The sequence below is a fragment of the Periplaneta americana genome, chromosome 17 (genome assembly GCF_040183065.1).
Source record: "Periplaneta americana isolate PAMFEO1 chromosome 17, P.americana_PAMFEO1_priV1, whole genome shotgun sequence".
NCBI lineage: Eukaryota > Metazoa > Arthropoda > Insecta > Blattodea > Blattidae > Periplaneta > Periplaneta americana.
In genome coordinates, this window is record NC_091133.1 from 7,867,161 (window position 1) to 7,886,201 (window position 19,041).

The following is a 19,041-nucleotide window of genomic DNA, read 5'->3' on the forward strand; positions in this document are numbered from 1 at the left end:
ATTTTCTTCACTTTTCCTACTTTCCAGTTTATGCGATAACTGCGGTTTCAACCGACTATTAGAAAAGAGACCCTACACATAACTAGTAATGACAATGCCGTTAGGTTATCAACTTTGCCACATCAAAAAATTTAATTGTCAAAAGTACAACATTCCCTCATGAGGATATACATAAACATACTTGGAATTTTCCAGATGGATCGACACACAGCCAGATCGATCACATCTTGATAGATAAACAAAGACATACTAGTATAGTAGACATTCGAACTTTCAGGGGGGAGGGCAGACTGTAATTCAGACCATTATTTGGTAATTGGAGAATTGAGAGAAAGACTATCAGTAGCCAAGTGAGTAGAGGAACAAGTTAATATTAGGCGATTCAATATTTCAAGGTTAGAAAACGAGGAAACTAAGCAACATTCTCAGATCGAAATTTCAAGCATTTGAAAAAAGATCAGAGATAATATCACAATTGCAGTTGAGCAAAGAATAAGTTATTATGGAACTAAGAAAAAGAAACCTTGGTTTGATGAAAATTGTTGCATGGTAATAGAAAGAAGGAAACAGGCAAAATTGAAATTCTTACCCAGACCAGGCGAGTAGGGATATTTATTTCAATGAAGGATGTGAAGTAAGTCGTACACTTAGGAATAAAATAAGAGATTACTTGAAGGAAAAGATGAATAAGATAGAAAGGAATTTAAGAATGGATATCAGGCAAGGTAAACGTGATCAAGGATGAGAATGGTGACTTGCTTGCTGACTCTCATTCACTACTGAATAAATGGAAAAATTATTTTGGACAGCTACTAAATGTACATAGGCCAAATAGAAATGATCAGGACGAAATTCAAATACAAACTACTGAGTCATTTATACCCGAACCCACACTCTCTGAAGTCGAAATTCCAATACAAAATCTGACAAAAGTACAAGTCTCCTGGGGCCTGTTTCTCAAAACTCACGGACTAGTAATACTAGTCTGTACAGTAGTAATATTAGTTTATTTTACAAGTCTGTGTTTCTAGAAACTACAAGGGTAAAGTAGTAGTTACCAGTTCACAGACTAGTAATATTGGTCGATTTCACCAGTTCAAAAGTGATTCTGTTTCTCAAAATGCTAATGTAGTTGATTATACTAGTATTTAACAGGAATATTCCTACAAGACTCTAAAGACGGTGATTTCTATATTATCAGTTACCAGTGGCAATCTTTCTCAGATAATCAAAACAAAATATTGTAGTTATTTTTTTAATAAATGTGGTTTAGTGATTTCAAATGAAGTAGTAAAGAAGTTGTTGTGAGAAGAGCTAAAACTATATCGAGAAAGAACAATTATTATTCCTTTACGGGAGCATTGTTTAAATATAATGAACGGTTTAAATAATGTGCTGAAAAGCTTGGAGAGTTGTTAAATATAGTGGGACCTGCCATAACAAGACAAACAAATAGAAGTCATGCATTATCAGCAAAGTTTCAAATACAAATACAAATCGGGATGTTGATTATTTTCCAATGCCATCTGGTTTTTCTGCCCTAGACCAGCAACACATGCAGATTTTTTTCCTAATAATCTAATACCAATTCATCAACTGCAGTAATTTTTGCTGGCTTTCCTCCTCCACTGCCAGTTCTTCTGACATTGTCAACTTTAGCCTACAAATTAAATACAAAACGACACTAATTTATGAATAGATCAAACCTAAAACTGAAAAAAAAAAAATAGCGATTTTTTTCAAGTCATAAGTGACATCCATGTCGCCAGTAGACTCACTTGCATAATGTGTTCATATTATGATACTATGAACTTGAATTGGTACTCGTCAAAGTTGCTTTCTTAATGTTGGGCCAGTAAGTGTCCCTAACGTATGCATAATCTTTGTTCTGAAGTATCAGTTCCATAGCCTCACTTATTACAAATTTTTTTGTCCAGTCATTTACTTTATCATTTTTGTTATTATGCTTGAAAACGCACCGAATGATATATCCTTTGAGTCATTAATCATATTGAGTATAGTTAATTTGCTTTCAATTGATGGAATTTCAAGAGAAGAGAGAAGTAAGAACCAAAACACAAACAACTTAGCCTCCTAACCTCAAATAACAATACCTACCAATGGGTATAAACAAATGAACTCAATCAGCTGACTAGTGAAAGAGATCATGTGACTAGTGAAAAATTGTCACAAGTTACTAGACTGGTAAAATAGTTTGAGAAACAGAATCTACTAGAGCTGGTGAAATATACTCTGGTAACTAGTAACTGGTGAACTACTAAACTAGTATTTTTGAGAAACAGGCCCCTGGTATCGATCAAATTCCAGCAGAATTAATACAAGAGGGTGCAAGCTCATTGCCGTCAAATGGGCCAACTTGGAACAGTATTTTAACTTGGAACATTATGATAGAGTATTTTCATTTTGTCACAGTGGCAACATAATCTCACTTGTTACTTTGTTGTGCAGCACATTGGTTCTATTACAGTTTTGTGTTACTGTGACAAAACGAAAATACTCTATGATAATATTCCAAGTTAAAACACAGTTCCAATTTGCCCATTTGACGGTATCTAGTGAAATATATGTTTGTACTTGTTATTTGGGAAAAGGAAATTGTACCAGAACAATGGAATGGGTCCATAATTGTACCTATTTTTAAGAAGGTAGCAAAATAATGTAGTAACTATCACCTTTGTTGACGTGGTCCAATATTCTTTTGAGAAGATTAACCCCATATGTAGATGAAATTCCTGGGGATCATCAGTGCGGTTTTAGGCGTAATAGCTCGACTATTGATCAGATTGTTTGTATTGGACAGATATTGGAGAAAAAATGGGAACATAAGGACACAGAACATCAGTTATTCATAGATTTCAAAAAGACTGTGTTGAGAAGGAAGTTTTATATATTATTCTTATAGAAAGTTGTTATTCTGAAGAACCTGGTTCGATTAAATTAAACTGTGTCTCAGTGAAATGTACAGCAGAGTCCGTATAGGCTAATTTCTGTTGGATGCTTTTTCATTCACTTGCGGCTAAAGCAAGGAGCTGTACTATCAACTTTACTTTTTAACTTCGCTCTAGAATATGCCTTTAGGATAGTTCAGGATAACAGACAGGGTTTGGAATTGAATGGGTTACATGAGTTGCTTGTCTTTGTAGATAACGTGAATATGTTAGGAGAAAATCGTTAAACGATTAGACAAGACACGGAAATTTTACTTGAAGCAAGTAAAGCGATAAGTTTGGAATTAAATCCCGAAAAGGCAAAGTATATGATTATGTCTCGTGACGAGAATATTATACGAAATGAAAATATAAAAACTGAAAATTCGTCCTTTGAAGGTGTGCAAAAATTCAAATATCTTAGAGCAACAGTAACAAATATAATTGACACTCGGAAGGAAAATAAACGCGGAATAATTATGGGAATTGCCTGTTATTATTCAGATGAGAAGCTTTTGTCGTCTCTTCCGCTGTCAAAAAATCTGAAAGTTAGAATTTATGAAACAGTTGTATTGCCAGTCGTTCTGTATGGTTGTGAAATTTGGACTCTCACTTTGAGAGAGGAACAGAGATTAAGGGTGTAAATCTGATTTTCAGGTGTAGCTTCCCATGAAGCAGATTTAAATAATTTCAAGGGAAAAATTGTTCCAGAGTTGGGTATCGATTCCTGTACCTTTGGCTTAGCGGACCAAGACTGTACTGACAGAGCTATCCAGGAATGACACTTGACACCGCCTCAACTTTTCCCTTTATATCTACACACCTCAAGTGGGTTGACAAGATGCCAGAATCCCGACTCCTTGCGCACACACAGTCTGTGAGACTTGAATTGTGGTTTTCTGGTAATGTACTTAGAGCAATGTATATATTACGCTAATTTGGCTTTCAGGTATAGGTCCCAATGAAGCAGATTTGAATAATTTCCTGAAAGAAGATTTGCATAATATATACGGTACTGTAGGTACGTTAACAGAAAACCACAATTCAAGTCACACAGAGTTTGTGTGCACTCAAGGTTGGTTTCCTGTCGTCTTGTCAGCCCACTGGAGGTGAGTGGATATAAAGGAAGAAGTTGAAACGGCGTGGAGTGTAATTCCTGGGTAGCTCAGTCGGTAGAGACTTTCTGTCCTAAGCCAAAGGTCCTGGGATCGATACCCGGCCCGGAACAATTTTTCCCTTCAAATTATTAAGAGATTTATGGTGTTTAGAATAAGTTTCTTAGCAAAAGATTTGTGGGTAAGAGGGATGAAGTTACATGAGAATGGAGAAAGTTATACAACACAGAACTGGACGCATTGTACCGGTATTCTTTATCTGAAATAATTACTTACTTACTGGCTTTTAAGAAACCCGGAGGTTCATTGCCGCCCTCACATAAGCCCGCCATTGGTCCCTATCCTGAGCAAGATTAATCCATTCTCTATCATCATATCCCACCTCCCTCAAATCCATTTTAATATTATCTTCCCATCTACGTCTCGATCTCCCTAAAGATCTTTTTCCCTCCGTCCTCCCAACTAACACTCTATATGCATTTCTGGATTCGCCCATACGTGCTACATGCCCTGCCCATCTCATACGTCTGGATTTAATGTTCCTAATTATGTCAGGTGAAGAATACAACGTGTGCAGTTCTGTGTTGTGTAACTTTCTCCATTCTCCTGTAACTTCATCCCTTTTAGCCCCAAATATTTTCCTAAGCATCTTATTCTCAAACACCCTTAACCTATGGTCCTCTCTCAAAGTGAGATTCCAAGTTTCACAACCATAAAGGACAACCGGTAATATAACTGTTTTATAAATTCTAACTTTCAGATTTTTTGACAGCAGACTGGATGATAAAAGCTTACCTGAAATAATTAGGAACATTAAATCCAGACTTTGAGATGGGCGGAGCATATAGCACGTATGGAAGAAGCCAGAAGCGCATATAGAGTGTTAGTTCGGAGGCCAGAGGGAAAAAGACCTTTCGGGATGCTGAGACGTAGATGGGAGGTTAATATTTAAATGGATTTGAGGATGGAAGGATATGATGATAGATAGAGACTAGATTAATCTTGCACAGGATAGAGACCGATGGCGGGCTTATGTGAGGGTGGCAGTGCACCTCCGGACTCCTTTAAAGCCATAAGTAAATAAGTATGCTCATTAGCGAATGTTCCACTGTCAATTTTTAATAAATTTAAAGTGAAGAAATAAACAAACTGTATAAAAACATTTTATACAATATCAGTAAAGCTCAAAATAAATTATACCACATTTTCAATCCATACTTGGAAACGTTCGCACGAAATTATACGATGAGGTCCAAAAATCGTAAAGCGAAAATTTTGTATAGCATGTGCTTCGCCTGAGGTAGTGCTGATGAAGTTTGATACACTTGTTTTAATGTTCCTAAGATTGAGAATGTAATTTCTAAATCAAAATGTAATTTGAGTTACTTTTAAGAACCTTGACACATTAATAATTATTTTTACCCCAAAATTCTAAATATACAGTTCCTGATAAAATAGTTGTGTCCAAAGTCACCTTCATTTTCCGGTAACGTGGTTTGAAACTTTTCTTTTACCCTTGATTATAAATATAATGTATATAAAAATAGTAACTGTTTCCATGTCAGCCGAAATACCAGACGACTTTGATCAGAGAAGTTTCTTTAGTATAGAATTCAACTAAGAGTTGACAGACATGATGCTTTCCTCATAAAATTTGTTGTGTAGATGATGATCGAAATATTGAGACAATTTTCATACTTCCAACATTTCTCTAAATTATTTACAGTGATGTGTTTCTAATGGTAATGTACCCCCTGGTGAAGTAAGTTTGTTGTAGTTTCAGTAATTGAATTTATATTTGTTGTGGCTATTTCATAGACTTATGATAATATTTTCGTCAGGATTCCAGCTACACATGAAAAGACTATATCATCAGAATTTGGCAGTATTGCACATGAAGGGATGGAGACTGTGTGTGAAATTCCCAAGAATGCAGTTTTCTCGGTAACATCTGTGCAGATTCATGAAGATGAGAAGCAATTAAAATTAGGAGTGTCTAAAATATGTATCTTGAATTCGGCAAAACTAAACAAGCATTTACGTATGCACGTAGGCGAGAAACCTTTCAAATGTGACGTTTGTGGTAAGTGTTTCTCGCAGTTGGGTAACTTAAAAACCCATCATCGCCAGCACACAGGCGAGAAACCTTTCAAATGTAATGTTTGTGGCAAGTGTTTTTCGAATCCGAGTAACTTAAAACCTCATGAACGCCTACATTCAGGCGAGAAACCTTTCAAGTGTAATGTTTGTGGTATGTGTTTCTCGCAATCAAGTAGCTTAAGAAGACATGAATCCAAACATACAGGTGAGAAACCTTTTAATTGTGATGTATGTGGTAAGCATTTCTCAAAGTCTTATAGTTTAAAAACGCACTCACGCATTCATACAGGGGAGAAACCTTTCAAATGTGTTGTATGTGGTAAGTGCTTCTCTCGATCGAGTAACCTAAGAAACCATAAACGGCGCCATAAACCTTTCAAATGTAATGTTTGTGGTAAGTGTATCTCGAAATCGATAAGTCTAAAAACCCATGGATGCTTTACCACACGCGACAAACCATTCAAATGCGATCTTTGTTTTATGTGTTTCTCGGAGTCGAATAAACTAAAACGTCATGAACTCCTCCACACAAACGATAAACCTTTCAAATGTGATGATTGTGGTGTACGTTTCTCGGAGTCGAATGAACTGAAATGCCATGAACGCCTACACTCAAACAACAAACCTTTCAAATGTGATGTTTGTGGCGTACGTTTCTCGGAGTCGAATGAACTGATATGCCATGAGCGTCTCCACTCAAGCCACAAACCTTTCAAATGTGATGTTTGTGGCGTACGTTTCTCGGAGTCGAATGAACTGATATGCCATGAGCGTGTCCACTCAAGCGATAAACCTTTCAAATGTGGTGTTTGTGGTATGTGTTTCTCGCAGATGAGTAATCTAGCATCCCATCAACGCCGGCACACAGGTGAGAAACCTTTCAAATGTGTTGTTTGTGGTAAGTGTTTTTCGAATCCAAGTAACTTAAAACGTCATGAACGCCTGCATACAGGCGAGAAACCGTTCAAGTGTAATGTTTGTGATATGTGTTTCTCGCAATCGAGTGTTCTAAAAACTCATGAACGCCTGCACACAGGCGAGAAACCTTTCAAATGTGATGTATGTGGCACATGCTTCTCGCAATCGAGTAATCTAAGAATCCATAAACGACGGCACACAGGCGAGAAGCCTTTCAAATGCGATGTTTGTGGTAAGCGCTTCTCAAAATCTTGTAATCTAAAAAACCATGAACGTTTGCACACATGCGAGAAACCTTTCAAATGTGATGTTTCTGGATATTCACTCGCAAGTCCTGTAACTTAAAATTACATGGACGCCGGGACACAGGCCAGGAACCTTTCAAATGCGATGTTCGTGATGAGTGTTTCTCGGAGTTAAAGTAGACAAAAAGGCATGAACTCCATACAGGGGAAAGCCTTTTAAATATAATGTCTGTTAAAAGTGTTTCGCTCTCTGGCCTAAAGTAATTGAGTACTCAAAGATTTTGCTAACAAACGTGGTCTGCCTGCCTAAAAGGTCATGAACGCCTGCAGGCGAGAACCTTTCCAAACTGTATTTTGTGAAACTTGTTTGACTTGGAAGACATTTACACTAACATACTGACGAGAAAATTTTGTAATGCGATGTCTGTGTTATGTCTTTCTCTGAAATCTACAACCTAAATCTTCGTGGCTGCTAGCACAGGCAAGAAACCTTTAAAAGTCGTGTCTAAAACGTTTCTCTCTTTTAAGTTACGTTTATTAAGTGCTGCACTCAAATCATATTGACGACATACTATTGAGCTGTGATTCTTGTGGTAATTGTTTCTCACACAAAGAAATCTTAAAATTCATGAACTCAACCATACAAGTAGATCGCATTCAGGTATAAGGCATTGATTCCTGTGTGGCGATCATTGCCGAACGAATAGTGTTGGCGATGATAGCTCTGCGTTTAACACCAGCTTAGTGGTTTCCTTACAGCAAACATAGTCCCCTTTTGTTATTGAAAGTATATGCCATTAGAAAATTTGAGGACCCTAACTAATTTCAAGACATTAATAATGCTTAAGCAGTTTGAATTGGAAATAGATTTAGGGCTTATTTTTCTAGAGCATAATGAAGAGCTAAATTATATTAGATATATTGTTCTATTTGTGCTACTTTAAATAGAGATGTATTTAAATTATTTTCCGAGCGACAGACCTCTTTCACAAGACTGAGTTACAACTTTCGTTATAAATAATATAGGTTACTATATTCTCCAAGTTAAACAACTTGATACTAGTTGTAAAATACACTTCATTACGATTTTAGTAAAATCTGAGGAAGGTCATTGATTACATCATAGCCATCTTCAAAGTTGCAATTTCGGAGAAGATGTTCCTTGACACACTATATACGTACGTCCCTGTTCTAACAACACTAAATTCAGATTTTTATATAAACACTGTCTTTAAGAAACTTCAATATTTTAATTGTATGTCTAATATATTGAGGATTAGCCTATGTTGAATAACAGATACTTTACCAATCTTGCCTGCAATTCAACTTCCACAATATTTCCTTTTTATCTCTATTTTTGGAGCTCATATCGTACACGACAGGATGATTGGAAACACGATTAATTGCATTTTCATCATTTATTTGTGAGAAATTGCCGATTGCACAATATTTTGTAGCCATATTGTGTTATCGTCATTAGTTTGTTTTCTAAATAAACGGCGGTCATTACCTTTATTCATATGGGCATTACAACTCGTTTCGCTTAAATTAAATGATATCAAGATGTTCTGAGTTGGATAATCTTGGCATTGCGATAAAACTGCACTGAATAGAAACAACCTTGACTCACGATCAACAGACACACACTGGATATCCTCGTAATATGGTACAAGATCGCCTGCCTGCCAATTTGGGGAAACCATCATCCCACCCATATGAGAAGAAAGAGAGCATTTTTTTTAATGGCGTGTACTTGACTAATGTCATTCACCCATATGTAGACTAATTTACCGATAGAGTCGTTGCCCAGGGTGCGCCATAGGAGGCTGTTCTACGCTACATTCGCTATGAGATGAATTGATTATAGAGATTTGTTTGGATGTGACAGGGGAACCGGAGCTTCCAGAGAAAATTCCTGTGTTAACAATACAAAATTTTAAATATCTTATATCTTCTGAACAACCCACGGATCGACAAAACTACTTTATTATCAAACCCGTTGGTAATTTATTGTTTTTGAGCCAGGGTAATTCACTTGTAAAATAAAGTTTCTTGATTAATAATAATAGAAATAAATTCCGCACAATGTGCTTTGAGTTATATAACAATTACAAGTTCACTGATGCAGCATATTCTTGCTGGACATCTCGTGATATGGTATCTGTCGCACGGTTAAGCACACAGTTTACACACATGTATCCCTTGGATCATGAAAACTTGTTGTCACACACATTTTGAAATGGAAACCATTAAAGCTAGTCCTGTTACTAAGTGTCTCATCTGAAACTTTGTCTCAGTCCACTCACGTGGCGTCATTGCCTCAGTAGTGTAAAACTCCTCCCATACTTCATCCTTCTTCCTCCGCAATTCTTCTAGCAGCTTCTTGGTGCAATCTGTAGATGGCAGCTGTAGGTTGATCCTCAGATCCTCCACTAGATATGTCTCTCGGGCTAGTGTGTAGGTCAATCTCGATGGTGCAAATTTTGAAATCCCCATTATCCTCTTCAGGAACCTGGCCTTGAGACCCTCCATTGCCCTCATTCGGCTTAACGTTAGATGATCCCATATAAGCTCTAGCCCATACGTGAGTGTAGGACACACTTTCGCTTCAAAAAGCCTCTTAGCTGTATTTAGCGACAACAGAGTTGGAGATGTAATGTCATAGATTGCACTAACTGCCGCTATTAATCTGTCCTTAAGATGTATTGAGAACGACTTCCCCGTCGTCTGGATTGTCAGCCCCAGGTATTTGCAGTGACTTCTAATGTTGAGAATTTTCCCATTGCATGTCACTTTATCTCTCTCGGAGACTTTTCCACCTCTTCTGAACACCACAAGTTCTCTCTTATCCTCATTGATTTTGACTTCATTTTCTATTGCCCACTGTGACAGATTGTCGATTGCTTTTTGCAGGTCGTTTATACTTTGTGACCCCAGAGTCATATCATCTGCATAAATATATATTCGTGTCTGTGTGTTTTGCTTTATCTTCAGTCCTACATCGTGTGTCAATACGTTGAACAGGAGGGGGCTGAGGGGATCTCCTTGAAGTACACCATTCTTTTGTTCAATCCAATTTGTCTTCCCCACGCTATTGTCTACTTGTACATAGTTCTCTGCCAGTATGTTGGATATGAGCCTTCTCATCCAGTTCATCCCCACTAGCGATTCGAGTTTTCGGAGCACAGTTTGGCGGTTTATCATGTCAAATGCTTTGGAATAATCCACAAACACAACATATAGTTTGCTGCCCTTTGCACCCTCCAGCGTCTGCTGAATGTCCGCAATGAGATTTCCTGCTGCTGTTATCGTAGATCTCTTTAGCCTAAATCCGAATTGCTCCTCAGGTAAATATGGTTATGTGGTTTCACTTAATCGCATCGTTAGTGTTCTTGTTAATAACTTGAGTCCTACCGTTTCCAGCGCTATTCATCTGTAGGCATTGAGATCAGTTGTGTTTCCTTTTCCTTTGTATAAAAGTTTTATGGTGGACTTCCTCCATTCTGCAGGTATGTCTCCTGTTGTGAGACATTTATTTAGCAGCGCTACCCAAACTGGCAAGAGGTACTGCATAGACTGCTTCAGGTGCTCATTTCGGATTCCATCTGGGCCAGGTGCTCTGTTGTTTTTCGCCTTTAGGGTCGCCCGTCTTAGTTCTTGCTCTGTAAATAAGTCACACTTTTCAATCTCCTTTCCACTGATCTTCTGCAGTCTTGTCTCCCTGTTGCATATTGTTTCGCTCATGTGCATTTCCCAGGTCTGGATTGGTATGTATGCAGGGAATCTGGGCTGCCGTGGTCTTAAGGCTCTATAGGGGTCCTTTTCAGTATCTTCTATTAGCTTATTGTGTTGTTCTTCTAGAGAAAACTTCTTTTTCTGTTTTAGTAGATCTTTGTATTTTCTTCCGATAGTGTTGTATTCTAGTAATAATGTTCTCTTCTGGGATTCCCTGGCTTGGTGTAGGGCTGTGATTGTCCTCCTCATTTCGTAGCACTCTTTATCAAACCATCTCTTCCCTTTCCTTACCCTTTCTTCACGTATTGGTGTAGCATCCTTAATCCACATTTCAATTCCTTCTGCTGCCTCCTCCAGTCTCCCCTCCTGAGCTGCCTGCCTGATGTTCGTAACTTTGTCTGCTATTACCCTCATTCTTGCCATGTCCAGAGTTTTCCTTAATTTTTTTTTGTCTTCTTTGTTAATATCATCGGACCGCCGAGCATTATTTACTAACGTCACTGAGACTGGGCTATGCTTTCTGATAAGCGACGCTTCTATTTTTACTAGCATTTCCTGTTGTTGGATATAGAAACCTCTTACAAATACCAAATCCAATGCACTACCTCCGTTGTGGCACATATACGTCCACTGTCGGTTATTCACTAACTCCAGGACTTCGCTCTTGAGATAGTCCACAACTTGCCTTGTTTTCAGTGTATCTTTATCTATGGCACATTTGAAGTCCCCTGCGAGTATTACTCTAGATGATTTTGGGATTAGATTGATTACACTATTCAGTTCGTCCACTATATCTGCAGCACTCAATTGCGGTTGGAAGTATACGCCCACTATCACTCCCACTGTCGACATTACAGCTACAACATTTTCTTGCTTCTTCAACACAGCAAATGGGACCATTTCTGGTTTCAATATGCATGCTACCCCTCCTGACAGTCTTCCCCTGTCTTCTTGTATTGCATACGCTTGCACATTATAGAATCCCTTTACACTGATATCTGATTCTTCTTTTACAAACGTTTCTGTCACTATACAAATATTGAATTTTTAAACAAGTCTTCGGGCGTTAATTCTATTACCCCTCTGAGCTCTCCTACATTCCAGTTGAGCACTCTTATAATTTGCTTAGTGCTGCCAGGATTGAAATCCTTCATTATAATATTCTTGTCGATTCTCATATCTCCCTCCTCTGTACTTCCAGGGAGCACGAAATGGTCGGAATACGATTACAATTGGCCAGAATTCCTCCACCAATTCCTTATATCGCAGTAGTATTCCAACTTTAAATGCTTTGCTCGTTGGCCAGCTACTTATTTCTTGACAGCTCACGTCGCCTTCCACCCCGTTTGCATGAAGATAGTCTACCATGTCTCTCTCTTTTACATGTGACTTTATCCTTGACACATGCAGCCATATGCAGCTTTCAGCTGCTTGTACGGGTGTACTTCCCTCTTTTCTACCTATTGTTCCTCCTCTTTGTGTCGCCTGGTAATTTCTATTTCTTCCCCGGTCTACCAATTGCCAGTGATTGTCCTCTGCCTCATCTGAAGACCTCATGATCCCTCTTCTCGTCAGAGTGTCTTCTTTGTTTCCATTTGTGAATTCGCGTCGTGGATCTTGACTTGCCCTAATATTTTCCATGTTTTCCGTATTTGTAGACATAGGTGTTCCCTCGTCCTCCGTTGCCTTCTCATTGATCAGCTTCTCTGTGATATATGGGTACTCTTCTTTTCTAGTTTTCTTGGCTTCTTGATGTTTGGTGCCTTGTCTCATAGTCTGTCTGTGCCCATTATCGTTTGTGTTTTTGATAGGACCCGGTTTATCTCTTGAACTATTGACTCCTTCAAGTTGTTCTCTAGGTTATCAATTTTTGCTTGGAGCTGGAAAATAATTTCCGTTAATCTCTCTATAGTTCCCTCTCCTAAAGCACATTTACTGCGACATTCTTCGCACATGTTGATTAAGGAAACCCTATTTTTCTTCTGAGCTATTGTTCATACCAATGCTCCTTATGTCCCTCTTCGATATTTGGAACTTCGTCACTGTAGAGTGAAGAAGTGAATTATCAGTAGTTTCAATTTGAATTGCTACCAACGAGTTGTAGTACTATAGAGTGGCTGTATGCATTTGATTAGCGCTCCTTGCCTTCGCAGTTCATTCCGAATTGCCACGGAAAGATGTTTGCTGAGGATCCTAGCACAAGCACAAGTGAAACCACACCACAGCTATTCATCCCTTACTTTCATATTAAATGTACGATAATATTAAATGACGCTTTAATTACTTAATATTTTCTAGAATTCAAATAGGGCCTATGGGTAATTGAATATTTTATACTAATATTAACGTTTTTGCTCGTTCTAGAGATTTCCACTCGAGATGTAAGACACGAAGCCAGAAACGTGAGAAAACAAGCAATAAAGACTCATTATCACCAAAGAAAAGAAAGCTCGATCAGTCAACTACAACGGATCCAATTGTAGATAATAAGGACAAAGAAATAGAAATTCTAAAAAAAAAATTAAAGTATTAGAAAAGAAAAATGCAGTTACTTTGGCGGCGCTAAATGAAAAAAATGCAGCTCTGAAAAAAATTAGGGGTCCGCGGTTTGTCGTGTCTAAAGAAAGACGACCATCGCCGCCTAAAGTAAAACGAGATGACGTTAGGAAAGAAGTGGATAAAGTCCTTGCGAAATGTTTCACGCCGGGGCAGATTCGTTGTCTTCTAAGTGGAAATAAAAGAGTGAAATGGTCCTCAGAAGACATCGCAAATGCCCTTGCGTTAAGAGCGCTTTCTAAGAGGGCTTATGAATATCTGAGACAGCGAAACATCCCTTTGCCTGCTCGTTCAACTTTACAAAAATGGATAAGGTAATTGAAATGTAGACCTGGCATTTTGAAGGAAGTGCTCCGTCTATTAAAGTGTAAGGCAGTGAAATTTGAAGGATTAGAAAAATTCGCTGTCCATACCTTTGATGAAATGAATATCGATTCACGCATTTGTTACGTTATATCGGATGATATCATACTGGGTCCCCACAGTAACGTCCAAGTTGTCATGGTTCGAGGTCTGTTTTCCCAATGGAAGCAGCCTATATTTTATGATTTTGATATAACAATGACATCAGGGCTACTACAGGATATTATTACAAACATTGAAGCCTGTCATATTTCTGTAGTTGCCGTAATGTGTGATATGGGTGGAAAAAACACGAAAGTGTGGAAAGAATTAGATGTGCATATGGAGAAAACATTTTTCTATAATCCGGTGGATAGTTCAAGAAAAGTGTGGGTGTTTTGTGACGTGCCTCATCTTCTAAAACTTTTGCGCAACCATTTCTTAGATGAAGGTCTTGTTTTGCATGACGGCACTGAGGTTCATAAGGGAATCATACAGAACTTGTTAGGACACCAAAGTGGTGACTTGAGAATTACGCATCACATCACTGATGCTCATCTCAGTGTAACTGGACGATCACGTCAAAGTGTACGATTAGCCGCTCAGTTGTTTTCTCGGCGAACTGCTCAGGCAGTAAAATATTTTCTAAATAAAGAAAAGGAAAGCAGTTTCATTGAGCTGGTTAACGACGTTTTCGACGTCATGAATTCAAGGTTCCCCAGGGATGATAAAACACCACTGAGAAGTGGATATGGACTGCTTCTCCGTAGTCATGAAAATACCTTAACAAGGTTTCTGGACATAATCATCCACATAAGGGCGGGGAAGAGATCAAGTTTATTGCCTTTTGAAAAAGGATTTGTAATTTCGATTAAATCTTTACTTGGACTTTTTGAAAAGTTAAAAGGACAAGGGATTTCTTACGTGTTAAAATCCAGACTAAGTCAAGACTGTTCAGAAAACTCGTGTCCGTGGGTTGGGAGTTTTTTATAGCACCTCCAACTCCCTTTGAAGTAAGGAATCGCGTTAGGCTTCTGTTGTTGTCGGGAAATGCAAATGCGGAACCTTTATCCGTAAGTGCATCAGTCTCCGAAGAAATAAGTGGCCCATCTACAAGTGTTGTGGAACCCAGTGAGACAAAAGAAGACTTAATGGGATTCGTTACAAATGAATTGTGCATTAATATTGTTGAGGAGTCCCCGGTGTGTCCGAAATATGTCCGTTAGAAGAAAGAGTGAGGTATAGTATCTCTATCTCACTCTCTTTCAAACACGTACAGTTTATCGCACAAAAGAGGCATGTCGAGTCGAAAGGATTGAAAAAACCTGTTAATATCATAATGAATTTTGTAGAAAAAAAAGCATACATTATATTTTATATACATTACATTACAATAGGGATATCCTGAATTAGCACCAACAGATAGCGCACGCGTACTTTGAGGGATGCGCTTTGCGTGTACATTTGTTTTTCAGTATATAAACATTGAGGATATACGTAGTGTATTAGAATCAGAATTAGCCCGTAGGATCCCTGTAGGGCAAGGGCCTCTTGGCTGGCAAGGTGGCTATTTTGGCATTCCCGCGTAGCCAGTAATTCAAGGAAAAAGGATTGTCGTTTAAAAGTTTGAAGTCGTGTATGTCTTATATTTTCATTTTACATCGTATTACGTGTTTCCTTAACTCTTTTGCTATAAACCATTCTTTCGAATGGCATAATGCTCGGGTATTCCAAGCTTAGCCTCCAAAGAGATTTAAAGCCCTCTCACTAGCAGTAAACACCTTGTCGGCTTGCTCGTCCTAAAAGCACCGATAGAGGAGCTGCAAGACAACCTCACATACAGTGACTCTACCTCGCGCAGTTTGTGTCGGCTTCTGCTACAGTATTATGTTATATATAGATATTGCATGTGTACATGACGAAAGCGGGTACTATGCTGTAGTTCCTTGTGCGTTTAGTAGTGTATTGTGAAAAATGGTATATTGCTGCGTGCCATTTTGTAAACAGGGCTCCCGAAATAAAGCTCCTGGCGTAAGTTTTCATGAATTCCCTAGTCAAGATTCCACTAGACAACCATAGATTAAAACAATAAGCAGACAATGTATGTACGTTCCTGAAAGAAATATATTAAATGTTTATATTCAATTCCTATCTAAATAGTTTTCATTTTATCTCTTATGTAGGTGATACGAAGGATAAATTATGGCAGCCTAATGATCATTCTGTGGTATGCAGTAATCATTTTCTTACCACGGACTATAAAATTGGTCTGAAGATAAGGAAATTGAAGCCCGATGCACTTCCTAGTGCTTTTCAAGATTACCCTCCAAGTAAAAGAATTAAATTGAATGAAACGAGAAGAGTAATCATAAGAGCTGTAATAAAACGTTTAAAATCTAATAACCATGATAATCTTGATGAAGATCATCGAAATATGAATAACGAATCCTGCCAATACAGCCATACTTCACATCAGCTTAAAAAATGACTTTGGAGTTAAAAAAAATTAAATATAAATGGACGCAGTATTTCGTTGCAAAATAGAAGACTTCAAACGCTGCAAAGGTTTCGTCAGCGTGCAAAACAAAAGATATCTGAACTACAAAAAGAGCAGAAGAAGCTCAAAGACAGAGTTAAAGAATTAGAACAAAAGGTTGCTCACTATAACATCAATAAAAAGGAAAGTTCAAGTGAAGAAGAAAATATTAAGGCAATGTTTGTATTGGAGCAGCTGAGAGTCTTCTCCCATATTAAACCTCGCTGGAGCGACGCAACTATAAGATATTGTATTTTGTGGCAAAGCAAATCACCGGCAGGATGTAAATTTGTAAAAAATGCGCATATATTAAGCTTACCATCAAAATCTACTTTAACGAGGTATGTTGGTAGTACTACTGGTGTAATTGTGTCGAGTCTAATTGAAAAGAGGCTACACGCGGAAGCAAAATGTTCGGAAGGAATAAATATATGTGGCTCCATTATATTAGACGAAATGGCTTTACAACCACGCTCGATTTATTGTAAAGCGACAGATGAAGTTCTGGGACTGGTTTCAATGAATGGGCTTGAAAATAACCTTGGTTAGGGAAAAGTGATTGCAACAAAATTGTTGTGTTTTGTGTTTGTTGGCTTAGCTTCCCATTTCAAGATACCGGTTGCTTATTTCTTCACAAAAGACGTGAAAGCAGAGGAGCTGCATCAACTGACAATTAAAGTAATTGAAAAAGTTGAAAATGCATCGCTCGTTGTTTTACGGATTGTAGCAGACAACCATGCCACAAATGTAAAGCTGTTCCGGATTCTGTCAGTTGATAACGCCCCCCAACCTGTAGTGCCACACCCACTGGACAGTTCTCGTCACGTTTTTCTGTCATATGACCAATGTCATATCCTGAAGAATCTGAGAAATGCTTTACTGGACGTAAAAAGAGAGCTGAGTAATTGTGGGAAACCTGTCACTGGCTGGTTTGTTAGGAGGCTCTACGAACTGCAGAGAGAAAAAAAAAACTTGAAATTAATTAGGCGCCTTACACACAAGCATGTGTATCCTATTAATTTCGAGAAAATGCACGTGGACAGGGCAGTAGATATATTCTCTACAGATATAATTTCTGCTCTTCAATTTTTGAAGGAGCATTGACCTGAATTCGGAATTTCCGAATTTAAAAATGCAGAAGGAACGATCGAGTTCCTGAAAATGGTAAACAAATGGTTTGCCATTTTAAATGTGGAAAACACTCACCATTATGTACACAAAAGGAACGATGATGCAATGCAATTTTTTTAGGTTGATGACGCAAGACTCTTCGGGTTGAGAAATGACTTCATACCGTATTTGGAATGGTCGGAGAAGTCAGTAACTAGAAAGGCCGAGTTCATTAGCAGTGAAACATTTGAAGCAGCTTGTCTCACAACCAAATCTGCTGTTGAGTGCATTAAGTACCTTCTCCAGAATGGTTTCCATTTTGTACTCACATGCAAATATTCTTCTGACGAAATAGAAAGTCTGTTTAGTTGTATCAGGCAGCTTGCAGGCAGTAACGACCAAACAAACGCAGGAAGTGCTACTCAGACGCTCCACAAAATTTTAGTAACTGGCCTTGTTAGTTCGTCATTTCCTGGAAATGTAAGACTTGATTCCGCCTGTAGTAGTTGGATGCCATCCACACGTAAGTCAGTAAGCGAGGAAATCCAGGATGTCTGTGTTCCAGTGTTAAATTCACAAATGCTTGCACAATTGAAATATATGGAAGAAGAACCAACAGAATTGCCTTCTGTTTCAATAACAACTGCTGCTGCTTATATCGGAGGATATCGACGACTGTGTGAACAGAGTCAGTATTGCACAATCTCCTTCTCTAATAATGGCCCTAATAAAAGGTAAAGATAGGGGTGGTTTACGACATCCGAAACCCATATTCGTAATGCTCCTAACAAGACTGGAACGTGTAGTTGATGAGGCTTTGAAATCAATGATTGGTCAACCAAGAATATTGCGTACACTGTCAGATATGTTATTGCCTTATAAGAGTCGTAATCCGCTTTTGCAGTGTGGTAAAGATGTTCATTCAGAGATATTGAGCAAATTAATATTGCAAAAATTCCTGCGACTATATATAACTAATTTCACCAACAATTTGACGGACCAGTTTCGCAGGGACTATGTTGCGAAAAGAAAAGAAAATTCAGAGAAGAAGCTCTCCAGGAAAAGTGTTAAGACAATTCCTATTAATTAGGCTCAGTGGACAACCCGCGCACTTCGTCTCTTCATTACATTATTTATAATATATTAATATGAACAGAACAGTTTTCTTGTCATTGTAAAATAAAGATTATGACATGAACTATAATTCTCGACGTCAAGAAACAGATGGACTCGTAGTGGTAAAGAAGAATAATTCGCAAACGTGTCATCATTTTCTCTGCTTCCATAAGAGGTCTTCATGAAATGAGGTTTGCTTGTGGCGCTTCAAGCGGAGAAATCTTGCATCGCAGCGCCGACACTTTACATAATGTATGTTACTAGTGAGTAGGCTTCTAGTTACTTGGAGGCCAATTTCGGTATATATTATTTTGAGAAAT

General features: G+C 38.2%; 1 protein-coding gene across 1 annotated transcript in view; it reads left to right on the forward strand.

Moving 5' to 3' along the window:
* The window catches only part of LOC138693274 (zinc finger protein 665-like), a 33,811-nt gene extending 22,346 nt beyond the window's left edge, over positions 1-11,465 (forward strand). The window contains exon 5 of the mRNA XM_069817125.1: positions 5,905-11,465. Coding sequence (XP_069673226.1) covers positions 5,905-7,426 — 1,522 coding nt within the window. The 3' untranslated portion in view covers positions 7,427-11,465. The remainder of the gene's footprint in view (positions 1-5,904) is intronic.
* Positions 11,466-19,041: the final 7,576 nt, after the last annotated feature.